The sequence below is a fragment of the Lotus japonicus genome, chromosome 1 (assembly GCF_012489685.1).
Source record: "Lotus japonicus ecotype B-129 chromosome 1, LjGifu_v1.2".
Lineage (NCBI taxonomy): Eukaryota > Viridiplantae > Streptophyta > Magnoliopsida > Fabales > Fabaceae > Lotus > Lotus japonicus.
The window spans coordinates 47,874,184-47,901,769 of record NC_080041.1 but is presented as its reverse complement, the minus strand read 5'-3'; the positions used below and the strand labels follow the sequence as shown (position 1 = coordinate 47,901,769).

General features: G+C 38.4%; 2 protein-coding genes across 6 annotated transcripts; both read right to left on the bottom strand.

Moving 5' to 3' along the window:
- Positions 1–12,470: 12,470 nt before the first annotated feature.
- Positions 12,471–14,390, bottom strand: LOC130739554 (uncharacterized). Its single transcript, XM_057591911.1, has 5 exons — positions 14,138–14,390; positions 13,992–14,041; positions 13,614–13,737; positions 13,374–13,472; positions 12,471–13,229 (listed from the first exon to the last, which is right to left on the bottom strand). Exons 1-5 carry the CDS (start codon positions 14,307–14,309, stop codon positions 12,610–12,612), a joined length of 1,065 nt encoding a protein of 354 aa, XP_057447894.1. The 5' UTR covers positions 14,310–14,390; the 3' UTR covers positions 12,471–12,609.
- Positions 14,391–15,492: 1,102 nt separating this feature from the next.
- LOC130739246 (SH2 domain-containing protein A-like) lies at positions 15,493–26,702 on the bottom strand. 5 transcript variants are annotated; one of them, XM_057591532.1, is made up of 12 exons: positions 26,431–26,702; positions 25,472–25,663; positions 25,029–25,238; positions 24,830–24,919; positions 23,927–24,004; positions 23,663–23,830; positions 22,921–23,265; positions 21,310–21,593; positions 20,366–20,528; positions 19,636–19,985; positions 15,844–15,921; positions 15,493–15,751 (listed from the first exon to the last, which is right to left on the bottom strand). In XM_057591532.1, the coding sequence occupies exons 1-12, from the start codon at positions 26,575–26,577 to the stop codon at positions 15,733–15,735; spliced, it is 2,124 nt and encodes a 707-aa protein (XP_057447515.1). In that variant the 5' UTR covers positions 26,578–26,702; the 3' UTR covers positions 15,493–15,732. The 5 variants fall into 5 exon arrangements, with proteins under 5 accessions (XP_057447515.1, XP_057447646.1, XP_057447718.1 ...); XM_057591663.1 differs by having other exon boundaries at positions 21,310–21,587; XM_057591735.1 differs by having other exon boundaries at positions 22,939–23,265.
- Between the last annotated feature and the right edge of the window lie 884 nt (positions 26,703–27,586).

Genomic DNA, 27,586 nt, shown 5'->3' with positions numbered 1-27,586 from the left:
ATTTCATGAAATTCACATCCAAAAATTCCAGGGATTCCCTGACGATCGGAATTGCCGATCGATATAAAGAATTACGGCGATCACTAGGTGGAACAAGCTTGATCCCCAAAGGGGCTTGCTGGAACCCTGAAGGTGGCGGCGATTCCACAAAGGGTCTTTGACGCCTGGGAATCTCCCCCCGGAAAGTCTGATGTGATCGCCGGTCCCGTAAACGACGTGCTGGGTAAGTCTCGCCAGAATACGACGAGCACCATAAACTAGGCAAAAGACTTGGGACCCCCAAATGGCCATTGGGACCCAAGCATTGTAAGCCCCGAGCGGGCAAAGCCCCGGGCGAAGCCCGCAAGAATGGAGGCCGTTTATTCCTTTGTGGAAAACGTATAAAGTCTTGGCGGTGAAATACCAAGCAACAAGTCCTAGTTAAAATTAATGCACGAAGTCGTTAGGCGTAATTCAATCACATGACGCGTGAAAAAATAGCGCAAGATATAAGGTCGGCGAATGAATAAGGTGGAAGGCGAGTGCTTGGTCACTCAGGATGATGAGTATTTTATTACTCCGGCGTGTTGGGGCGTTAAACTACGAAATTCATTCTTAAATTTTTTAAACAATAAGAATGCGGCGACCAAAAAATGTACGGCGAAAGCAATCCAACAAAATTTAGAGTATTCAAAGGCGATATAAAAACTATGGCGAAAGGTTGCTTATATATAAGAATGACGGAAAAGTGCATTACAGAGGGCGTAAAGGCTAAGTAAAATTAAAATTACACTATTCATTATTTCTTTCTTCTTCTCCTGTTTCTTCTTCTTCTTCAGTTGCCGTCCAGAGGTGTTGGTCAATCAGAGGAGGATCATCAGGACCAACCAGTCCTTCAGCGGTGATCTCTTTCATTACTCCCATAGCGCTAAAATCAAGGTTCGGGAACAAATGTTGGGCCTGGTCTTTGGCGAGGTAGAAGCCGCGCTCGCGATTGTCATAGGCAATGTCAGCAGCTTGTTCCCTCGCCTCAGCGGCTTTGGCTTTCTCCATCGCCAGCTCGTCCTCTAGCCCTTTGATCTTCGCAAGATGGGAAGTAATCTCGGCATCTTTAGTGGCGAGGGCTTCCCCATGAGCTTCGTTCACCTTCTTGATCTCTTCGGACGTGGCTCGCACCACCGCCTCCATGTCAGACTTCGCCGAAGCCAAGGACTCAGCGGACTTTTTCTCTTGCTCCGCCAGCGCCTTTTTCACTGATTCCAGCTCAGCGCGCAATGCTTCGAGTTCTGACTCCTTAGCAACCAGCGCCTCGTCCCTGGTGATCAAGTCCTTCTCAGCTTGGTCTTTTTCCTTTTTGCAAGCTTGGAGACTTGCATCGAGATCATCCGCTTCTTCCTTCATCAGCGCCAGTTGATCCTCCAGTTCGCCGATTTTAATTCCCGCCGTGCCAATCAACTTGTCGGCCTGGACTTTTTCTTTGCCCGCTTGATCTAGCAGTTTGTCGAAGCGTTTCTTCCAAGCGGCGGCGTCCTCCTGGTGCTTGGTGTTCTCAGTCCTCAACCGTTCAGTTTCAGCAGCGGCGGCGTTGAAATTGTCAAACGCATGGGCAAAAATACACCCAGCGTGTAGAAGACAAGCAAGGGTTTCCTCCTTAGTTTCATTAATACCCCGGCTCAAAACTTCTTTCTCTATGACGTCACGGTTGAGGCCGGTAAGCAAGAAATCTGAAGGTTCAATGGCGTTGGGAAGCATGTTGTAGTAGCTGGAGGAGCCACCCTCTTTACCAGGAGCTTGCTCGATCTGGGTCGCGTCAAGGGTAGCGGTGGCATCAGGAGAAGGTCTCTCTTCGCGGCGAGGCGGGGAAGACGCGGAGCGCCCATCATCTGTCGGGAGCGGCCTAGGAGGTGCGTCTTGGCGAGGGGGAGACCTGGGGGTTTCATTTTCTTTTTCTTTCTCCCCAGCAGGAGCATCGGAGGAAGCGGCAGCTTTTGTGGCATTGACGGCGACAAGTTTCTCAACAACTGAGGGTTGAGAAATGTTGGTGGTTGTGTCAGCGGCTGGTGACTGGTCACCAGAGGTTGTTGTGGCACCGGCGGAGGCGGCTGTGGCGCCTACAGTAGTGGACTTGGCGGCAGCTGCGGTGGCCGCGCCCGCGGTAGCGGAATTGGGAGCTGAAATGGTGGTGGACTCGGTGGCCGTGGCGGCGGAGGCTTTAGCAACTTTTTTGCCTTTAGACGCAGCGGCAGTAGTGGGCTGAGCGCCGGGGTTGGAGGAGCCGGCGGCGGATGAGACTTTGACCAATTTCCTCCTTTTGGGGGCTTGGGCGCCCTCGGCTTGGTTCTCAGCACCGCCCCGCTTCTTCCCATCGCCCTCGTTGTTGAACTTTGGAGAAAAGCGGGCCATTTTCCTCTCACGAGCTTTCAAGAGCTCGGCGTTGGTGAAATTCATATCTTCTGCAACAATAAATAAGGAAAAAGGGGGGTCAGTAGGGACATAAGAGATGGGAAAGAAGATAGAGATGATAAAAGTAAACTATAAGTGACCTAGATATTTGGGTGTCCTTGAGCGGCGAGCACCCTCAAGGACTGTTGAGCAGTCAAGAACAGGAAGTGGGGCGAGGAGATTCAAAAGGGCTTTGTCGTTGGCAGACAAAGATTCTTCCGAAGGATCGGTAATCCCATTAGGCTTCTCCGTCCAGTAAAGGGGAAAAAGAGTAGTCCCATCCCTAAGGGTGAAGGCCTCTGGATAGGCGGGGTGAACCGCCACGCGGAAGTATCTTCGGGCAAAAGAGGACTTGGCGTTGCTTTTATGAGGATTCAAGCATTTACGGCCAGCTCGGGCCTTTAAAGAAATCCACCCTTTATTTTTGATGGACTTGGGGTCGACATCGTAGAGGTAAAAGAAGCTGGTGGGAGATGGGGCGGTGCCAACAGCGGCGCACAAGATCTCAAAGCACCGGATGAAGGCCTAGGCATTGGGGTGAAGTTGGCAAGGAGCTGCGTTGATATCGTGGAGAACGGTCTGAATGAAGGGCGAAAAAGGAAGTCTGACTCCAAGCTCGCCGAACATATACTCATAGGTAAAAAAGAAATGAGATCCCTTTACATCGTCGTCGGCCCTGTGAAGCCAGGGGCGGTCTTCAGCACCGCATGGCCAAATCCGGAGTTTGGCGTTTATTTCGTCATCATCAGACAAACCGCCGAGGCTACTTATGAATTCCACGATAGTCTCCCTATCCTGGAAAACGGAAGGTTGGTCAATGGCCTCATGTGAGGGCGCTATTTGGACTGGAAGGGGCAGGGTTGTGAAAGTTTTTAATCGGTATTGAGGGACCTCCGGGACCTCTAAACGGAGGCCGCCGGCCGCGGTAGAGTCAGGATCACTCCCAGAAGAAGAAGGGGTGTGATTAGGGGAGTTAGGGTTTGAGGCCATCTTCTATAATCAAATGAGGAAGAGGGGAAAAAGATGAGTAGAGATATGATGCAGAGATAAGAGAAGGAGGACTCACCGGAGAAGGATGTGAAGAGTGGGTAGCGGAAAGGGTGATAGGCAACGGCGCCGGAGCGGAAGTTGGAAGAAGGAGCTTGGTAGGCAATAAGGGAGGTAAAAAGCGGTCTCGGAAAAGGATGATTGTAGGGAAAAAGGGTTTTTATAGGCAGGGGGAGAAGTTGGAAAGGTGACGCGTGTTGGACACGTGTGGAAGATTGGAAGTCATGATGGTTCTTGGGGAAGTGGAACGCATGTGATGGGGGTTACTGCGCACGATGGGACAGTTATGAAAAGTGAAGTGACGGTTCCGGAGAAAGAGGAAAACAGATGTAACTGACGCGGCACGTGGAGCAGGTAGGGATTTGAAAGGTTTTTAAAATAAGAGGGAGCGCGAAAGGCCTCGCCACCGTAGAAACCAAACGCCATCGCCTGACAAGTAATACCAGCATTAAAGTTTAGTCACTCGCCAGGGACATTGCCAGCCAACATTTGGGTGATCAGTGCATGATCAATGCCTGCCACCTTTCTCGCCGGCGAACGATCGCTCACCTACTCCAACCAATCGCCAGTACGGAGCGGTCGTTCCCGCCGCTTCTAGACTTGTGGACTTGTGGACTTGTGGACTTGCCGGTTTGGGTTGTTCGCCAAGATCAAAAATGCTTGTTTCTTTTTGCTTAGGCCATGTTGGCAGCTTAGATCCGAGTGTACTATAGGATACATGTAAAGGCATTTAAAAGACACACTTAGCTCTCATACTTCGAGCTCGGTGTCTTGTGGACTAGTGGACTGGGCGAGCCCCTAGAGGGGCAACGCCCAGTGTGTAGCCCGCCCCGAGGCGAGGGCCTGGCCTTAAGTTGGGCCTCAGCTTCGGAGGCCCAATTGGCCCAATAGATAGTACCCAAACTCTATAAATAGGAGGTAGTTACCAATTGTAAGGGACTTTTGGCTCATTTTAAGAAATAACACATGAAATTCAGCATTCTCTCTCTCATTCTCATTCTCTCTCTAGCACAATTTTCCACTCTCTAGGTACTATCCTTATCCTCAATGTTCATTCCCAGAACAAGGGTGGTGTGGGAGGAGAAGAGAGGAAGAGGGGAAGACAGATTTAGATCTAAAATTCAGATCTGGTTGCATGAGGGAAGAGGGTGGTGTGGGAGGAGAAGAGAGGAAGAGGGGAAGAGAGGTGGCTGGGAGAAGAGATAGAATAGAGGAAGAAGATGAACATAACACATAATGAAGAAAATGAACGGATTCTTTTGGGTTTTTCACTTTTTTGTTTTTCAGAAGAAAAAAAACTAATTTGTTTTTTTAAAAAAATAAAAAATTGGGAATTACTAACTAGCATAAAATTAAGGATTAATATTGATTTTCAATTAATTATAACATGTGGCATTATTTAGATTTAAAAAAAAATAAAAATGCCACGTGGAATTACTTACTAGGATAAAATTGAAGTCTGGCAGCATTTGTCCTTAATTGAATTAAAAAAAATTTCTTAGGGACTCAATTTGATGCGAAAATTTTACAGGCCCTGGAACTGATTCCCTTTACAATTACTGGGGCCTTCTGATGTATTAAGCCTTAAAAGTATTACGTGACGCATGTTTCTCTCATTCTCTCGCATTCTGCCTTTACCTCCAGCACATAGCAAGCAACTTCTCATCTCCCTCTTCTTCGCCTTCTCATCATTGTACTCCCATGATCTCCACTTGTATATCACACAAAGCGAGTATCGCCCCAGTGGATGAAGCTGACCGACCATAAAATAGAAAGAGTTCCATATCAGTTAAGCCTATCCCCTGCCATATTATAAACTAGTATTTTTTACCCGTGCGATGCACGGGGACATTCATTTTTGTTTTTTTTGTGTTTTTTTAAATGTGTTATTTCTTAAAAGATATTTTATGGATTAAAAGAATAAATTTATTTTAGATATAAGAAATCATAAATTTGTAAGTTTATTAATGAATGTTTGTTTTTTGTTTTTTGTTTTTTCCTAACACATTATAGGGAATGATTTAACGACACATTTGTCGTGCTCAATAGCAATGGTCGCAAAAGAAAGTGTCAGCTTTATATAAGGGAATAGAGAATAGAACTCAAGGCATGTGAAAAAAAGATAGAGGAAACTGATGTCCTAAATATTAGTACAATTAAGGGTATACTCATTCCAAATTCCATTAAAACCTTAACGGTAGAAATAAAAAATAAGAACATTTTTAAGTGTAATTTAATTTTAATATAGTAACTGAATAAAAATTAAAGGATTTAATTAATTATTTCTGATTAGTTTAGAATTTAAATTAAATTAGATTAGAATTTAGTTTGTTTTCCTCTTGTAATAAAAAAAGATTATAATTTAGTTTTAGAATTATAAATAATCAATGTAAATTAATTTTTGGAATATAGTGATAGTCAACATTTTAAAGTGAAATAATAATGCATTTTGTTACATACCCATTATTGTAGAAGTGCCTCCTTCAAGTTTTTTTTTTTTTTCAAAAAAATTTTATAAGTAATTAATTAAAAATTATTATTTTTTGTGAGGTTTAAATAATTTTTCAAAGACATGTGCCCAATTTCAGCCGTTACAGTTTTTGAATTTGAAATTTTGAATAGTTTTGCGTTATATATTATCATATACTACGTGTAACTATTCAATTCTTTCTTTGTTATGATTCTTCATTAACCTTTAATTAATCAACAAAATTAACTCAAATTACATATTAATTTTTTGACTATATAATTTCCTAATAAATAAACTATAAAAATATCCCACAAAATTTTCAGTTACTCAAATAAAAAATTAAATTAGAATTTTAATTTTTTATATTTCAGTTTCAATATGTTTGAGTTTCTCCTAAAGCAGTTTCCATAGCATTTTAATTCTCATTTACTATGCTTTAAAAAACTATTAGAAATTTAGAAGAACAAAAGGAAAACCAAAGAATATTTTTTTAGGCAAACACTAACTCAAGAGGCCTTAATGACCCTCACATAAAAATCTTGTGCATTACACCAAAAGCCAATACTCTCCTCCCAAATTCAGCAATTTTCCAGAATTCATATCATTCGTTCCCCAAGTATAATTCATATTTGTTCTCTTACAATCCAGCAAAACTTTCTCAATCTTTGTGTTTCCAAATCTGTCAATAAGCTTCATTCTTTTGTGGTCATGAAACGTATTCAGAAGGGAAGTATTGCATTTGTGCAAAGTGCTTGTTCTTATTCTCAATTTTTAACACCACCCCACTATATATAACCACATTCCTTATAACTATAAGCAATCAATTTCAAGTAAGACATAAAGTAGTTAACAAATAAGAGTGAGCAGGAAAGTGCAAATTGGAGGTTCCTATTCTAAAATTTTAATACCACCTGACCATATATAACCACCACCATTATCTTTATCACATAGAGTACTTAAGTGTGCCGAAAAACATTAAAATTAAATAAAATGATACAAAGAGACATTCTGATGAACAAAAAAAAAATAACACACCAATGTCAGTAGAGAAGATTAAAAATACTCTAGTATCTTGAAAAGTAAGGTAGAAAAAAATCAAGTTCAGTTGCAAATTAAATCAAAGCTCAACATAAAATCAATTAAAGTTTAACAACAAAATAAAAATCCGAATTATTGATCAATTGACCACAAAACTATGAATTCACAAATTACTTGAAAGCCATTACAAAATAAGTTAAAATTGTTCTATTAAAAAATCAGTCTAGCTCTCTTGCAGAGTCTCCACCAATAGGATAAGAGGAATAATGTTGAATAAAAAAACATAATACTGTTTTAACCTGCCTAAATTTCTGCAAGGTTTCCCATTTATCTAACCTTATCCAGATGGTAGAAACAATGGTGATACTTGTTTTTGCCAATTGATGAATTCTTTTCATTCAGTGGACCTCAATTGATTAAGCCACGAATAGAAGTATGCTCCAAATGAAATGGAGATGGCAAAAGAACTAAGAATAGGTGAGCTTATGACATAAGGCACCATGGAAGAACTAAGTTTAAAGGCACTGTAACATAACATAACAAATAGAATAGAAATCTGAGAATCACAACAATATGCATTTATGAGAAATGAAGAGACCAAATTATGTATTACAAAATGAAAAAATTAATGCAGTAAACCTTTGAGGTATGTGTTACAAAAAATGTGATGAAGTCCTTAGATTGTCTATCTTGGGTAGGTGAATTAAAAAAATAAAAATAAATAAGAGACGAATGCAACTCATCAGTGGTTTGGGGGGAGAAGAAGATACCGGTGAAAAATTGAAAATTTGGAGAAGAAGAGTTAAAATGATTTGAGTGACATTCTATCGTTGCAAACTTGCTGTAGATGGATCAGCAATGACTTCTAAAATCATGGCAGATGATGGTCATGAAAATACACATTCATACAATGAAGTTAACAATAGCAAAAAAATTTAAAATTGTTATTGTAAAGTTAACAACAACTTCACTAACATATATAGCAAATATGCCTGAATTATAAATCAGAAATTATTTCTCAGAAAAAATGTCAACATGAAAAGCAAAAAAAAAGTGTTCAAAAGAGAGTTCTTACAGTAATGTAGAGGATGATAAGTAGGACTTGTCTGTTAAAGAAACATGAAGGGAAGATGTGAGATAAAATAAAAGATTATTGAGATATGAAACTGAATATAATCAAATGAATGAAACATAAGTGATTGAGTTATACCTTGATATGGAAATTGGCACAGGTGATGCGGAGGGTTGGTAGAATCGTCTTTCTCTGTTGCGTGCGTGCTTTGATTTGAGAGTGCCTATGTGGGGAAAGCTTGTTGAAGACATTTTATAGGGAGATAGTTGAAGCTAAAGAGGTGGATGATAAGGTGGAACTTGAGAAGGTGGAAGAGGAAGAGACGATGCAAACTTGTTTGATCTTAGGAGTGTCCATGTGAGGATGAATTAAATTCATTGAATGGTGGGAAGATTGTTGAAGCCCAAGAGGTTTATGAGAAAGTGTAACCGATGAATGAGGAAAAGGAAGAGGCATTAACATATGATGAATGCCAACAACATTGCAGATGCAATCAACGGTCCTGATCCAATCTAACGGAAATATGTAGCATTTTTACATAAATACCCATGCTTAATTTGAAAGTGGTGTACAATGAAATATTGAATGACAAAGTTGTCCTTCAGGCTGCAAAAACTTTCCCTTTATATATATAGTATAGATAGATAGATAGATTAGGGTCTGATTTGGGATTAATTTTTCTTCTTAAATTGATGAGTTTTGGTGCCTAATGTGTTACTACAGCCCAATTGTTCTTGTGAGAAATCTTCCAATCCATATCCATCTATATAAATTTTAATTTTAATTGGACTCTTCCATGCTACTGAATACCCATAACCGGGTTTACTTTGGAGTATTGAAAGGAAAAAAAAAATCTGCTTGAATTTTATCAACTTTGGATCTATGTATTCAAAAAAAAATTGAAAGCACTAAAAAGCAGATTGAGAACTTGGAACAAGGAATCGTTCGGGGAACTAAACCAAAAAGTAATAACACTGTCAAAGAACTGGTAGATTGGGATAAACAACAAGAGGAAAGGGAATATGAGGAGGAACAAAGGAGAAAGCAATCTCTACAAGAGGAATTATGGAAGGTCTCAAAATTGAAAGAGTCTCTAATGTACTAGAAATCAAGAAGCAAGTGGGTCCGTGAAGGTGACTCTAACACGAAGTTTTTCCATTCTCTGATTAATAGGCGCAGAAGATTGAATGGTTTGGCCGGCTTGGAGTTAGAAGGAGTTTGGGAGGAGGATCCGGTGATTGTGAAAAGAGGGGTAGTAGAGTTATTTGCAGCAAAATACAAACAAGAACGGTGGAATTATCCTAACCTTAACGGGGTTCCGCTGGGCAGTTTATCAGAAGCAGATAATACAGGTCTGACGACAGATTTTGATCCGTTGGAGATTCAAGATGCAGTATGGGCATGTGGTCTGGATAAAAGCCCTCGGCCAGACGGGTACAGTTTCGGTTTTCTGAAGAAGTTTTGGGATCTGCTAGCCCCGGACGTGGTGAACATGGTGCAAGACTTCCACAAGCATGGGAGTTGGCCTAGAGGGTGTAATCCCTCCTTTGTCGTATTAATCCCTAAAGTTGGGAGCCCAACGAGCCTTAATGAATATAGGCCCATATCCCTTGTGGGCTGTACTTACAAAATAGTTTCGAAAATTATGTCCAACGGGTTGAAAAAGGCGTTGCCCTCTGTTATAGATGAAGGTCAGACCGCCTTCTTCGAAGGGAGAGGCTTGCTGGAAAATGTGGTATTAGCCAATGAAATTATTCATGATGCCCGATGCAGGAAGCAGAAATTATTTGCCTTCAAAGTCGATTTTGAGAAGGCGTACGACACGGTGAGATGGGAATTTTTATACTATATGCTGAGGAGATTTAATTTCAGTGAGAAGTGGATTCGTTGGGTAAAGGGGTGTTTGGAATCTGCTAGTGTTTCAATCCTAGTTAATGGCAGTTCGACTACGGAGGTTGGAATGGAAAAGGGGCTACGCCAAGGTGACCCAATGGCACTGTTTTTATTTCTGATTGTTGCGGAAGGTTTGAATGCTTTGGTAAGGCAAGCAGTGCGTTTACAGCTCTACAAGGGATACAAGATGGGTGGAGATAATGGGGTGGAGGTGAGTGTTATCCAATTTGCAGATGACACTTTATTTGTGGGAGAAGCGACCGGAAGGAATGGTTTTGTGGTAAAGTGCATCTTGAGGTGCTTCGAATTAGTATCGGGCCTCAAGGTTAATTTTAGCAAGAGTAAGGTTGATGGTGTTACGCTTGATGAGAGGGAAGTCAATACTATAGCTGCGGTTTTGAATTGTAAGGTGCTGCAACTTCCCTTCTCTTATCTGGGAATACAGATAGGAGGGAATCCCAGAAGGAAGAGTTTATGTGTTCCAGTCATTGAAAGATTGAAAAAAAGATTGACAGATTGGAGGCATAGAAATGTCTCATTTGGGGGCAGATTGTGTTTGGTAAATAGTACTTTATCTTCTATCCCACTGTTTTACATGTCTGTGTTCAAAATGTCGGTGGGGGTTCAGAAGGAATGCAGGAAAATAGTGAGGAACTTTCTTTGGGGAAGCCACGATGGTGGCCGGAAGGTGGCGTGGGTTAAGTGGGATGTTATTTGCAAGGCTAAAGAGGATGGAGGTTTAGGGGAGATTCAATACTGCACTTTTGGGAAAATGGAGGTGGAAACTTCTCCATGAAGGAGAGGCGCTCATGCGGTGATTCCGAGGAAGGCTTCTTCGTGGTGGAAGGACATTTTGAAAGTATGCTTCAGTAATGGGGAGGCCTGCTGGTTTGATGCCTCGTGTTGCCGACAGGTTGGGGAAGGAACTGATATTAAGTTTTGGAGTGAAGCCTGGGTTGGGGAGGTTCCTTTTGAGTAGAAATTATGGAGACTTTGTGGTGTTACGACCCAATTGAAAAACCGTGTTAGCGATATGGGAACTTGGGTCGGAGAGGTTTGGAATTGGGGTTTTGAGTGGGGGAGAGAATTGCGAGGTAGGGAGGCAGAGGAACTTACTGAACTTCACAGTGTGCTGCAGGGTATGGCTCTAAGGAGGGGATCTTTGGATAAATGGGTTTGGATGGCTGACACTGCGGGAATGTACTCTGTTAAGTCTGCGTATGAGCTCTTGTCGAAGGATGTCGCTTTGGAAGCGGAATCCCATCCCTGCTTTGCACAACCCTGGAAAGTCTTTACGCCTTCAAACATCAAAGCATTCATATGGAGGGTTTTATTGGATCGTATTCAAACTAGACAAGATTTGAAGAGGAGAGGAATTCTGAGCATGGAAGAGGATGCGACATGCCTGCTTTGCAACCAGGAGGAGGAATCAATGGAACATTTACGGTTCACATGCGTTTTTTCTTCATCTTTGTGGAACGCATGTTATAGATGGTTGAGGCCTTGTTTGGCTTTACCAAAGGACAGCAAAGGCCATTTTATGCAGCAGGAATTTTTGAGGAGGAACCCAAAGTAGAAGCGCATGTGGTGGGCTATTTGGGGAGCAGTGGTTTGGCAGTTGTGGTGTCATCGTAATGTTGTGGTGTTTAGGAATGCAGATTCAGATTGCAGCGACATTATTGATAAAGTCCAGGTGAAATTGTGGTAGTGGTTCAACGCTAGCTATGCTGACAGATTTCCATTGCTCCTATTTGAGTGGATTAACACCCCAATGCATTGCATTGACCAGATGACATGATTTGAGGATGTTTTTTGTACTTACTCTGGAATTGATTGTGTCTTTCTTGGGAGCTTTTTGACTTTAGGACCTGTCTTTACCTTTAGTCTTTTTTCTTTTCTTCTTGTACCTTTTTTATCTTTGTATTGGGTTTGAAGTACCCTTGTACTTCTCTTTCAAAATATCATTGCTTATAAAAAAAAAGAGTTTGAAGAAGAAATCATATGATATCTCACACGAATTGAACAGCGGTACGGTGCTCTCTATACAAGCTAATGTGTGACTAATAGTCATAATCCTAAATTTTCAAACGCAAAGTGAAATTAGGATTAATGAAATAAGTGTGGGCTGCTTTTAATGAGATTGAATCCTGGTCATTCATATTAATCCAAGGGCTGTTATTAATTCCTCTCATATCTCATAATAATACACTCCTTTTTTATATATATATATATATATATATATATATTTAAGTGGACCACCAATCCTGAGAAAAGTAAACCAAAGAGATCAAAGTCTTATATGATAAATTTTAGAGAAAAAGTTTGATGCACCGACGGTGTAAAGTTTTTTTCCACCCTCAACCAATTAAATTTTAAGATGTGAGAAAATCTCTCTTTTTATTTAATTTCATTAATTAACATGACACATCTTTAAAATCTAATTGGTTGACGGTGTAAAAAAACTTTACACCGTCGGTGCATCAAAATTAAACTCTAAATTTTATAGTGTATGAAGAGTGTGCAACGCAATTTGTCAACACAAATTCATATCACAGCCTCATAAAGTATGACACAAGAGGAAAATATAAATACATATAATGAATCATTCCACTAATTGTATTATATGCTATACAAACAAAAAGTGGATCTGAAAAATTGATGAATCCAATTAGCTAGCAGTGAATCTGTAGACCATGTAATGCTTGTATGTCTGTCCAGGACGCACAATCATGGATGGAAAATTGGGGTGATTCACAGAGTCAGGGAAGCCTTGAGTCTCCAATGCAATTCCAGAATATTGGTGATAAGTGGCTCCACCTTTTCCCTTAGTATCCTTCAACATACCACTAGTATAGTATTGAACACCAGGTTGGTTTGACCACAACTCTAGTTTCCTGCCAGAGACATTGTCCTTCACTATAGCCACCTTCCTCAAGTGTTGGGGGCTGCTTGGGTCAAGCACATAGTTGACGTCATATAGGCCAGGAAGGTCATGGATTTGGCTACCAACTTCCTTTGGTTCAAGGAAATCATAAGGGGTTCCCTTCACTTCTTGGAACTCACCAGTGGGGATGAGCTCGTCATCCACTGGGGTGATTTTTGAGCCAAAAATCTGGACTGTGTGTGAGAGAATGTCACCACTGTCATGGCCCCTCAGGTTCCAGTATGTGTGCTGGGCAAGATTCACTGGGGTGGGTTTGTCTACTGGGGTGGCAATCATTCTCACTCCCAATTTGTTTGTTCCAATGATCATGTAAGTAACAGAGACCTCAAGTTGTCCAGGAAATCCTAGAAATTCAAGTATACACAATATTCAATATATGGTCAAAAACTCATAGTTTAAACTTTAATGCAATATCAGTGTAAAATTTACACTCCCTAATATGAATTAGTTGAGACCACACAACATCTCCTTGTTCGTTTAAAGGGTACCTTGTTCATTATCAAAACTGTGGTAGGTAAATGTAATGTGGCTGTCTTCCTTGTGGGTTTTTACTGTCCACACAACATCTCCAAACCCTGTGGGGCCACCTGATATTTCATATGTTCCAAGTGTTTAAACAGTTAAAATGAGTTCCATCAAAAAGTTAAATAGAAAATGAAAATATACATAATTGCATCATAAGTATGTGGATTAGAAGGATTTTAATTTCATTAAATTTATTAATATACCGTGGAGTGTGTTGTCCTTGTCATTAGCAGGCAATTTATAGGTTTTTCCATCCAAAGTGAACTGAGCATTCCCAATTCTATTGGCAACACGTCCAACAAGGGCTCCAAAATAAACTCCATCATTCTGCATCAAATATCAAGCAATTGAAATTGAGAAATTATTGTTTTAAAACTGAGTAACATTCCTCATTAAACCGCGTTTCCTCATCCGCCCAACCCGTCATCCGGCCTGATCCACCCATTTAGACAAAAAAAGACTGTAGTCCGTTCGGGTGCGGATTGGGCTAGACCTTCTTGGACCTACTTCATTATATATGGAATCTTTTTTTTGTAAACTATAACTTGATCAATGAAAAACCAAAGATCAAAAACAAATACCTTGTACTCATCAACGGTATCATAGCCAAGGGCAATGTCAGCTAAATTTCCTGGAGAGACAAACAGGATAAAAAATCTTGAAATGACTGAAATTCAAAGAGGGAACATAAAACCAACATATAAATAATTAAGAACATAAAACACACCATGTTTATCAGGCACAATGACGGAGACAACTGTGGCACCATAGTTTGTCAAATTCAGCCTGAAGTTCCCTTTCTTGAGCTCATAAAACCCAATCTTGTTATCATTTGCTTGTGCTTGAGAAAGGACCAAAAGCCCCAGAAGAAAAGACGAAACTAGGTATACCTTATACATCTTGGAAAGAAAGGAGTTTTATCAGTATTACGTAGTTTCGTATTTTCTATCTATATAGTTCTACCATATATATGAAGCCCAAGCCATGGGGAATATATAGAGAGGTATATGAGATAAAAATAGAATTTTTGTTTGAGAGAACTTCATTTTTAGGATAGAGTTTTTAGATAAGATTAACCTTTTGACTATTCTAGTAGCCGTTTGGATCAATTGACTCCTATCAAATTGGTTTTGAATTGGTAAACGGGATGAATGGACTCAAAGTCCTTTTTTCCTCTTTTTTGGATTTTTCTAATTATGGCTTTTAAAGAACACATGTTAGCTGTTATCCATCATTATTTGTGACTCATCATGTGCTGGAAGAGATTTTTGGTACTTTTTTATCGAAAGATTCGGGGTACTTCAAATCATGTGAAGAAATTAAAATTACAAACTTTATTTTTCTACCCTCCCCTATCACGGGATAATGATAGGCATTGGTGCCAACGGGATGTCGTGTAGAAAATCATGGTGAAAGAAAAAATCACTATGGATAAAACTAAAAGCTAAGAAAAATTACTTTTATTCCTCATGATTTTAATTCCCCCTAATTTTTTATAGTATATCCAAATATGCACGTATTCTTCAATATAACAAGTAATCAAAGTGTTACATAAAGATCTTGATAAACTGAATGGAAAATAGAGTATTACCTCGTCCGTTCCAAAACTATTGTAGTTTTAGGTTTTTCATTTTATTCCAAAACCATAGTTGTTTTACATACATATCCAAAATATTTTAGCACACTTTCATCCCTTTATACCCTTCATTAAATAAATACTCCACAATAATTATCTCATGATAATTATCACCTACTTTTTTTTTTTGAAAGTATCACCTACTTTATTGAACCCACTTGTTAGTATTAATTCCACCGTCTACTATAATTCCACCGTCTACGAGTATTAGCCCATTTCTTACGTTTTCAAGGACCAGACATAAATTATTCAAAAAAAAAGGACCAGACATAAAGAAGAATAAGCATTGACATAAAGAAGGAAGATTGATCAACATCTTATTAGAGTAAAAAAAATGGGAAACTCCTACTTGAAGACTTGTTGAATTCATTGTTAAAAACATGAATTTAACATTGTTTTCTATTACTAATATTAGTATTTTAACTAAGTTGAAGCCAACTCAACAATAAAAACTCAAAAGTGATGCTTTGATTGGTGGCTGTTACATATAAATGAATATTGACCCATACAATGATCATCGCTGTTAATGTTAAAAATATCATCCCTGAACACTTTCTTTACATATTTACATGTTAAATGGAAAACACATTAGCATAATTCAAGCACAACCTTCTACATTCTCCTTTTGGAGTCTATCTTGCGAAGACAACCTTAAAAGTAACTGGACATTCTGCACTTGGTGTTGCTTAATGACTTCTTATTATCCTGAACAGATTCACATTATTCGCATAGTCAATATTGAGAAATGCCAAGCATTCAATATACAGGAAACAATGAAAAAGGTGCTTTATATTAACCTTCCCAACCGAGACAGTTCAGGTTCTTCCAGCAGCATATCTTGCAACGGTTTCATGTCAGTTCTTTTATCACCAGAGCTGTAAAAACAATAAGTGTAATTAATATTTTAGTTAAAAGATGGCATATATTATAAGTGATTAGGTGATAGACCTCTAACTTTTTCAGTGATATTTTCTTGAATGTTCATCAAAGGTCTAATATTCAGGATTCACTTCTATAACTTCTCTTGTATGGTTAATTCTCTGTGCATCCTTTAGATGTACTCCACTAGGTAAGCTAAGGAATAAATTACCAAATTCAACGCACTATCAACATCATTGACAGATCAATTCACCTTGTAGGAGATATAAACATTAATGGATTTCCACCTAATAGCTTAAACTTTTAAGAGAGTTGGTACATGATATCAAAGCTTCTAAGTGGTCAAGAAATGGACCCTTGTGATATTACTTTTCATGACTACGTAGAATTTTATCAAAAATGTTTTGAATAGTTTGATCATCTAGAGTTGTAAGTAAATAGCCACAAGGGGGGCAAAAGCATACATTTTCACTTTGATGGAAGTGATGTAAATAGAGTAATTATGGATTCGATTAGATACTGTCTATTCTTGTGAATATGATACTTAGGGTAATAGTTAATCCTTGTATTTATGACTTAGTATATCTATTATTCTCATGTAATGGGAAAACACGAATATGGTTATCTGATCTAATTTTCTTCTTTCGCGACATGGTATTAAAACCTATCCTAGATCCGATACTAGTCACCCACCGTTATCCAAAAAATATACCTAAACCCACAGAATTTCCCAGTGAAATCTATCTGCCCTTAAGGCCCCAACAACTTTCCCAATGCAATAAAATAAACTAGTCCTATATCTCCACACAACAGATGTCTAGTCTTGGGTGTGAGGGTTCTGTCTTGAGAACCCACATCGACTCACGAGGTCTCTTTTAGAGTAGAGTTTCACATTGGCCCAAATTTAAGATGATATCAAAGCTAGCTGTTGATGTTATCTTTTTGGGCTCTGTTCCTTTTGTTGCATCCACCTCATCCAATTCTTGGTCTGAGTTTGTTTGAACCACCTTTCCACCCTGATAGGATACCTGGACCCGTAGACAATGAGAATCAGGGAGAGGTGTTGGGCCAGAGTTCAAAAGGGCCCACTACATGGTTGGTTTATTCTAGAAGAAGGAAAATAGGGACAGATCGGGTAAAGGAGAATTAGTTAGTGACGTGGAAAGGAATCTGGGGTATGAAGGGAGAGGTGAGGGGAGTGTGTGAGGCAGGTATGAGAATTGGTTAGTTTGTTAGGAGAGACTCTTCTCTCTGGTAGGAGCTGGGGCTCTGGGTAGTGCATACTCATCTGTAATTGAGCTTTGCTCTATTTTGCTTTCTATAATATTCTCAGTTTCTTCTTTTCATCTCTGTTTCTATCACACCCCCTTCTCTCATCTGAGAAAACCTCTGCATATCCGGGTACCAGCAGACAACCCTTAAGTCGATTAATTTCACCATTTGTACCAACCTTCACTATGAAAATCTCCCACAACCTACAATAGACATCCTTGGAGGAAGAGAAATGAGTACAGAAGTATCACTGCTTTGACATGCACCCATCTCATCAATCACGTCCTATCTCAAACCTGGATGAGCTAAGACATCACCTACAATCTTAGGAAGAGACACATAGGACAAGGGAGACAAGTATAATGGGAAGGAGATAAACAGTGATGGCTCAAAGTGGCATAATGAGGCCAAGGACGATGAGCTGAGTGTACACCTTTCCGCAATGCAATAAGTAGATCAAGCTTTGGTGGTTGGGCCAAGGGGATGAAAGATATGGCCCCAGATGAGAGTCAGAAGTAGTTCGTCACTAGTCAGGGTGGTAGAGAACAGGGACGTTGCTGACCGTGATACACGAGCTGAGACAGCGACAGTGGTGGTGGATCTTCTAGAAGAAGACATTTTTGCAAGAGACATTTCGTGATACACGAGCTGAGACAGTGACAGTGGATGCTATATAAAATTGGTCTCAATACCAGCTTGATATAAAAAATGCTCCCATTCATGGTGATGTCACAAAAGAAGTTTATATGAAGCAACCTCCGTGTTTTTTTTTTTTGCTTAAGGGGACTCCTAAGGACTAGCCTGTGATCCTCACATATCCTTATATAGGCTTAAACAATCACCCAGACATAGTTTAATAGATTCAACAATGTGATTCAATCGTTTGACATGATTGGAGTGAGGCTGACCACTCAGTTTTCTATCAACATAAAGATGCAGAGTGCATTTACTTGGTTGTGTGCTTTGACAACATTATCATTACAGGTAGTAATAATCATGGCATCACATAGGTAAAGTAACACCTTTATCACCATTTTCAAACAAAAAATCTTGGCAAACTTCGTTACTTCTTAGGAATAGAGGCAGCATAATCCAAGAATGGTATAGTGATTTTTCAAAGGAAGCATGCAATGGACATTTGAAAAGAAATGGGTGGATCAATGCTAAGCTTGTTCGTACTTCTATTGATCCCAAAGTCAAACTTCTCCAAAGAAAGGGGGAGCAACATTTTAGATCCAGAGAGGTGTCAAAGATTGGTTGGAAAACTGAAGTATCTCAACGTCTCACAGAATTATAAATCCCAAGATAGAAGAGCATAATGGCTAGCTCCAAAAATGTGATGCCAGGATAGCGCATGGCAGTATACCCGCTATTTTAGAATTTTGGATATAGTTCAAATAGTATAAATACATTAATACATAATATACATTTCAAAAAAAAAATTACTAAAAATTGAAGCTATATTTATATTTATTAATCAAAATTGAATGAGAACAAAAGATGAGTTCAATAAAAAGAAAAGAGATAATAGAGCTATAAAAATATAAAAGACCGAAGAGAAGAAAAGAAAATTGTTTAAGATAATCATAAGAAGAGACCCAACAAAGTTGAAACACCACCACAAGCATAATCAATTCCAATGACCAACTGGTACATGTCTTCACAAAGTCATCGAGAGGTCCTCAAGTTAGCTATACTTAAACAAATAAGAAGCCTGGTGTATGCATATGATTTGTATCCTCCAACTTAAAGGAGTGTTGGAAATAATATAAATAGAGTAATTATGGATTCATTAGGTCTTCATTAGAAGTATTGTATATTATTGTGATGTGATTATGGTAATTGGGGTAACTATAAATCTTTGGAATAGAATTCGGGTTAGACCTAACTCTATCCTAAAAGCTAGCTTAGAGGTGAGGATTGTTCTACCATATATTAAAGACCTCCCTCATCCCCAAGGCTGGACAACTGGAGCGCGAAGTTTGCAGAACTGAACATCTACGGGTGACCCACTTATGGGTACCCAATAAATGGATCTAGGATGGGCTCTGATACCATAATAGAATTTGGGTAAGGCCTAACTCTACTCCAAAATCTAGCTTAGAAGTGAGTATTGCTCTACCCTTTATAAGGACTTATTTGGCCATATCTCTAGTCAATGTGGGACTTCTCAACACATTGTATTTATGACCCTTAGTAAACATATTATCCTCTGCTCAGTAACTGTAATGCACAGTTTAAGTTATATGCACTCTGTTTTCCTCTTTCTCAACAAGCCTAAAGTCCTTTTGGAGCTAATAAGTTGATTCCCTACTTCCTCATTTATAACTTAAAAACATATCTTTAACTCTTCCTTCTACAAGACATTCATGACTTAGGAACATCCAACAAAGTAGATTAATATGCAACAGATTCTCTAAAGAGTAAATAAAGCTTACCCATAAGCATGATCCATAGAAAGTAATCTGTGGTGAATTTTGTAGTCATTGCCAACGTAAGTCACAATTAGGCAACCTGCATCTGGGTGGGGCCAGCTTCTTGAAGTGGGGAATCGGAGTGTGAAGGTACCGGGTTCTTGAAATCCTGCAGGACCTCGAAGTGAAGCTTCGGCCTCCTCCTTAGTAATCAATCCTTCTATCCATTTAGGTGCTACGGAATTCCAGATAGGATTGATCAAGTCCCTCGATATTGTAAAAGCTACTGGGTACACCCAGCACCACAATTTCTCAAAGCTCTCCTGTGTCAGATACTCTTGACATCCAGCAATCCTTCTCAGAAGCTCTAGGTCCTGCAACCATTACAAAAACTATGATACTTTTGCAGGCTATCCTTCTAGGATTGTGATATACTCAGAAAAACCCAAAGACCACTATAAACTTGTATTTTTTTCCTAACTTGTATTTTTTCCTATTTCCATTTACACCGTTGATTGTTGATAATGGTAAGCACTAGTTTCAATGTTTGTAGTTACTCTATCCTTGAAGGAAACAACTGGAAAGGCCTAGCTCTACCACATAAATTTAAGTTCATCTTGGAAATAATAAGAAATTCCCAGCCAAATAAAGCTCAAAGAATGATGTATTTGTTGCATTTTACAGTGTTAGTAACCACAAACTGATGTATTAATGCCCCTGCAATGTAACTTTCAGGTGGAAACAGTTAAAGGACCTGATGTGAGAGAGATCTTGAATCACAAGAAGCAATCTTCATGAATTTCTCTTCAATCTCATAGACTGCACTCTCCCATGAAACGTGGTGGTTGTTTGGAGACAATACCTTCCAAAGATTAGTTCCATCTTCTATCAATCTCTTGGCTAGTAATATTTGGTTTCTGATTTAGAAACAAAAGGCAACCATTAAAAAGGAGGAATCAAGCTGGGTAATTGCAGTAAACATAATTAATCATATAAACCATGAAGAAAATTGTAAATTTTTGTAAGCATGAAATAATGAGGATAGAATGATGCAGGCCTAAAATGTAGCCAGAACATTCAATTTCGATTTAGATTTAGTGAGTTAAAACTTCCACCAAATGAGACCAAGAAAAAGTCCAGACAAGTTGTCATTGGAAATTGTTAAGAGAATAAAAAGCCATTGATGAGGGTTCACCTAATAAATTGAGCTTTTAGGATAGTTTGTCATTGACATGGTACAAGAATGTAACTGATTAAATGTTCAAGAGTATGATCCATGATCCCGACCCCCAAAATATTTTTTAAAAAGTAAGGTTAAATTCAGCACACAACAAAAACAGGTCTTTGCAGTGCCTAAACTTCAAACCCAAAGGGCTCTTGCCGGTATAAGTTAGGAAAGGGAGTAAGCTAATCATGAACCTCTACCTAAACAGCTTAAGCACATTAGCGTGAGACTGTACCAAACAATATGCAGTATTAGGGTCATGCTTGAAAAAAATTAATACTAGTAGCGGGTATTATATTTAATACTGAAAAGGGAAAGAAATTTAAGAATTGACAAAGATTTATTATTTGATGAATTATTGTTGATTTTAGATTATCAGCACAATTTTTCAATTTAAAAGCAATTATGCCCAACTATTATACTCCATGGGGTACTAAAGCAATTATAAAACCCTTGTAAGAAAAATCACATACCCATGGTGTGAACATCCTGAATAGAGTGACACGTGATGAGCCAACTCCAAAATTTCGTTGCCAGAAGAAAAGAAAGCTATTTCCTTTAGCATGAGAGATCTCTCAGCCAAGCCTGCCAGGCAGTATTTGAAAATGGTCATATCCGATATTGGATATCTTCTACTTGCCATATTATTCGAAGGTGAATTTCTCTCCCCTATACTCTCTGAGTCAGATGGAGAGTCATCGGCTTCATCAAATTTAGTAGGCCTCGCATCCATGCTGGTTGGAAACTCATTCTGAACCTAAGTTTGAATAAGTTTGCAATTATAGTTAAAAGAGAATGGCAGAAAAAGGTTATATGCAAGACAAATCCTAAAGAAATTGAAGGAAACATTGGTAACGAAATTTAAAAATGCCCAGGTTACATCGGCAAAGGTTTATAGAGCATGTAAGGAAGAATGTTAATAGCTAAGAAATAAAGGCTTCTAAACTCAGATATAATCTACTTGACAATATCAAGTTGGCCTCATAGTGAATATGTTCATTGTTGGATATAAATAAAAACCATTCCAAGGCATTTCCAAAAAAGCTTGAGATTCAATAATCAAAGTGTGTCAGACCAAGTGGTCAAGGTTTCAAACCTCAATGGTCAATGCCCCCCTTACTCTCCTAAATTGATTTAATCTTAAAACAAGGACGGATTGGCTTGTGTTCTTTCCATGATTTGGCATTTACGAGGTGGTGTATCAGAGAAACAAAACCATTCATAGGCCTGCCCAAGTTATTAACCTGAAATCAAAAAACTGATCACAAATGTTCATGAATTGCACTAGTTTCACTAATCTCAGGACTCTGTTCCGCAAATATTGTTGATTTTCTAGTGAGCACTGATTAAAAAATTTATATTCTAATAAGTTCAAACATGTGCTGGACCAGAGAGGGCGACACGCCCTAGGCTGAAGGAATGGTGACTTGGCGAGCACAGGTAAAGATGCACTTCATCCTCATGCCTTGGACTTGGCGTCTTGTGGACATGTGGACTGGATAGGGCGTCATGCCCAAAAGCTGGTGCCCTAGTCTAAGGAGCTTGCGGTAAGGGGCGAGTCCCCAAGAGCGTTATAGGACACAGGGTGAGTCCCCTAAGTGCTGGCGTCAGTGCTTGGGCCAGACCTGACATGAGGCCTATTTAGGCAATTGTAAGGCCCATGATGTAATAGCTTAGGATTAGGGTTTAGCCCCACTATAAAAGGCTAGACCCATGACTCAATAAGACAGGTTCTCCTTTGCTAAGAAACGGCTTTACTAACCCTAGATCTGAGGATCCCTAGATCCTTGCGAGAACACGTGCACTAAAGCTGAAGTAAATTGTACAAAAGATAACAGATGAAGACAAAATGTATGAAACAGCTTATGGAAAAATGAGATATTCAGATTTTTTCTATGGTGAATCAATCAAAACAGCCTGTAGTGACTGTGGTACAACATTTGACATAATAGCCATAAAGTTACAACCAACTAGGTAGCTATCCATGCACATGTCAAGTGGTAGTTGCCTTTTTTATATTTAATGCCATTTTATTTATATATCAAAAAAGATAGTATAACATTAAAACAAAAACTGGTAACCACCTGATTAGCAGTCCATACATGAGAATTACATTCCTCATCAGGTTGCACTGATACAGATATCTTGTCATGTCCAACTCTAAACCGCTTCACTAATGGATTGGCTGTTGATTCAAGACCACATTGCATATGTTCCAAAGACTCATCAACCATTGCTGAAGATTGTGATAAACTAAGTTGATGAAGAGCAGAAGTTGGCCTTTTCCACACCAGAGTGGATAATTTAGTGTTGCGGCTCCTAGAGATGCATCGAATTGGACGGCTGAATGTCTCAAGAAAAGGAAAATCTCCTAATTTTGGAACACAAAATCTGATGAGGAATAACCTGTTATCACACTTAGAAGAAAGCTGGCAAGATGAACATTAGTTAGTAATAGTACCCAAAAATATGGAATGAAATTGAAAAGGCATTCACATAAATTTTAGACTGAAATAGCACTGGAAACTCAAAGATATTGCTCCAACATACGTTAGAAATAAAAATTTCTTAAATATTATGACACTGATATTAATATTAAATGACAAGTAATACCAGGTCATTAATTCTCAGCCAAAAAATTAGAAAGTATTTGAAAGTTGAAACTATGGTAAATGGTATAAGTATGAATGCTTATCCATTGCTTATAGTATAGGCAATCTTGTCACTTTCCAACAAAAAACTTGCTTCTCCAGGAATCACAAAAAGCAACTGCCAAAATTCATTAGAAGAGATAGCATGACAAATATTCATACATAGTATCCTTACCTGAGATATTTTGAGCTTAAATGATGCACGCCCCAGTAAAATTTTACTTGGTCTTTCACCAGAAGAAAATTCAATTCCATCATAGCTAACCAAAAGTGGTGCTTCTTCATCAATTGTTTTCTCCACCGGAGCCCGGGTGTCAGCATACAAAAGTGAAGCAAAAACCTGCTATAATCAGAAAGAGTATAGTAAATATTACAAATCCTAACTCCCTACCAAGTAGAGAGCTTTAACTTGAACAGTCATAATGGCAGGATTATAAACCTCATTCTCCTTATCTACGGGATCTCCAAAGCCATCTGATAGAACAACATCCAAGGAGAAGTTCCTGCGACAAGATGCCTGCCCCAAATTATGCAAAAGTGAAGTTTACATTAAAATTTTAACCAAAAGGGAAGTTAGCACTTAGTACTGGACTTAATTTGTGCCATTCATAGGAAATTAAAGAGCAAACATCAATGCAATCAGTGTGCAAGTACTAAAAGATGAATAGTGACTTCCACACAAACACACAGTTACTTACATACAAACAAATAAACATACATACATACTTTATTTTTGGAGTTTAGAACTGCTAAGGTCTCACATCAACTAGAGATATGGCCAAATAAGTCCATCTATAGGGTACCCTTGAGCTAGCTTTTGGGTTAAAGTTAGACCTAACCCAAATTCGAAGATTGTATGAGTCTATCCTAGATTCTTTTATTGGAGACCACCCATATATATGCCACCCAGATGTTCGTCCATTCCTGCAAATTTCGTGCTTCAGATGTCCATCTCTGGCCGTGAGGAGGTGTGTTAAGGTCCAATATTGACTACAGTCTACAGATATGGTCAAATAAGTCCATATATAGGGTAGAGCAATCCTCACCCTTGAGCAAGCTTTTGGGGTAGAGTTAGGCCTAACATGAATTTTAAGAAGAACCATCACTTCAACAAAATAAACTGGCTCAACTCTTAAGACTTCAGACTTGCATGTATATATGGCTGGATTATAAGAACCTTTAAAATGACAAACATAAACTGCATCACCTATTTCCAAAATAAAAAACCAACTAAAACTGGAAAGCTTACCCGAGTTTTTTATTAATGATTCATAATAATAAAAACAAACACAAAAAAAAAAAAGATACACCAGATGTGATGGGCAAAATACATCTTTCTTACCTTGCCACCAACAATGCCCCAAACACCGTCACTTTCTTCTTCAATCTCAGATGCAGATGATTCATCAATTGTTAGCTTCAGAGGAGGGTTCTGGCATCAGATAATATTCAGTTATCAACAAAGGAAGTAATAAAATCTTGTAAAAAAGAAACTACCATAGAATTTCAAGAAGAAAAATTACAATCAGGGAATTAATCACCTTTAAATGGTGATCCTTGACAGGAGAAATAATAGGGAATACTTCAAAATTGTGCACATAACCATGCACACTATTTCCATCACCACCAACATTGGCCAAAGTTATTTTCCTCAAATCACTTGAATTAGGTTCCTTATTTAATAAGGAAGACAGAGACTTTTTTCCTACAATCTCTCCATTAATCTGAAGCTGGATATGATTTGGACAAACCTGTAACATGGAAGAATAGCCATCTCATATATTTCCTTAAAATAAATTTAAAATGAAAAAAGAAATGGACCAATCTCAACAAGTAGCAGGAAGGAAATTGCTCCTATGTTTCTCACTAAAGAACATAAAGTGCTTAAGGCCAAACATGGTCAATGGCAAGCCAGCTTTATTTTTAGTTTTTATTCTATTTACTCTTGATTTAAATCCAGAAACCAAGTGTTCATATAAGATACCTCACATCCAACATGAACCCATTTTTCCAAAGGAAACTCAAAATCAGCAGTTGCATGTGGAACCTCTGTCCAGGAACTTATATTGCCAATATCAGGAGCTTCCTCATGTAAATGAAGAACTGGTAAAATATTGATTCTCTTATTCTCATTAATAACAAGAAAAGGAGCACTTTGAGATATATCGGAGTAGACCTGCAAAACCCCATTAATCTATTTAGCAGCTTTCAGTGACTAAATAAAAAATACAGAATAATAACCCAAAGGTAACAAAATGATGAAATGCAACATAAAAAAGAATTACTAGAGGTAGAAAATTGGATATCAAGATTTTCAACCCTAAAGTATGTAGACAACAATTATTCCATCTAATGTCTCATGTAAGCCACAAAGTGTTATAATTAAATATCCAAAGCCTTGTGGCTTGCACTAGAGAGATGGCATCAAATGAAGCAAACTATTGAGCACAGCAAGATGAATTGGAATCAATTTGAGATACCAAAACATTGAAAACATAGGATAGATAACCCAACAAAATATTTTGCATCAGCTGGATTAATCACATTAAAGCTATATGACATTAACTTTCACACTCAAGTAAACATTAACCATAACAAATTTATATATGGAGACTGGAGTGACAATGAAACATAAACAAATTGAGAATTTGCAATTTTATTATAACTGATTCATCCCCAAAAGATAACAACAAAATGTAAAATTACACAAGAAAATCACAATTACTTGATCATAAAATGCTTGATCAAGAAGATTTAAGAAAACCATAACCCCTTCACAATGAAGGAAAACCACCATTCCAAAAGAACTGAAATAAAAACACAAACCCCATCAAATGAAATGCCAAAAAGATCAAAACTTTACAACATTTTCATCCAAAGCAAACAACTGGGATAAGAAAAAAAGAAAAAGTGAAAGATAATGAAAAGAAGCTAATACTTAACCTGTTGAATAATGGTAGCAGGGAATGTGGTGGAGTTCATCAAGTAAACCCAAAAGCAAAGAGAGAAAGTTCTCTCCTTTACTTCAATTTCCAATCTCAAATCCTTCAACGGAGAGTACCCTTCGCTTCCCATCGAATCAGTGCCCATGTTGAGAACGAGTTGAAATCAACAGTGGAGTTCTTCGTGAAATTTTGTTGGTGTGTGTGGCGGTTCCTTTTGTGTGTGACGGCTGTTAAAGTAACGGTTTGGTTGGTTTAGTTTTGCATTCTGGTTTGTTGTGAAACTTCAAAGAGTGGGTATCTTTAGATTTTTTTTTTATAATATTTAAAATTTCACCCTACTTTTTTTTGGTACAATAATCAAAATAAGACAAAAAAAATGTACGGTGTAGGGACTGTCGTGGCGAAAGAATCGGCTGTCATAAATGAAGAGAGTCCATCTGGCGGAACGTCCCAAACCATCCAAGAAAATGAAGACAAGCATCTTAGGCAAAAAACCGGTCGTTGCATTGCATTCATGAAGCAAGTGGTGGCAAAAGACAACTCAATCATGTCGAAGAAATTTTTTTATCCTACTGATAGTTGAAGCGTAGTGATGGAAAGAAGAATGCCACCAAGGAAAAGTCTCAAAACAAGCTTAGAAGCAGGAAACGATTCAATATGTCTGAAACCATGTTGCCAACAAACCTACCTCCAAACTGTGAATTTCACCCTACTTTAATTCACGTTAATGTATTTTTTACGGGTAAATCACGTTAATGTAAATTTATCTTGGAAGAAACTATTGAATTTTGTTGATTATGTTGTTCTTGGAGCAACATCAAAAATTGGCGCGATGCTTCTAAGTTATCCATTTCAGGTTATACAGTCTCGATTGGACGGTGATGATGGTGTTCCAATATATATTGATAGTTGGCATGTTGTGAAAGAAATTGCACGATTTGAAGTTGTCCAAGGTTTTTACAAGGGAATTACCCCGAACCTTTTTAAAAAAGAGTAAAATACACTCACCCCCCTCAAGATTTGCAAGAATGACACTCCACCCCATTCTTTTTAAAAATCTACACTCCACCCCATTTTTTATAAAGGCAAAATTTAGTGACGAAAACAAATTCGTCACTACTAAAAACTAATTACTAATTAGTAAAAATTTAAAT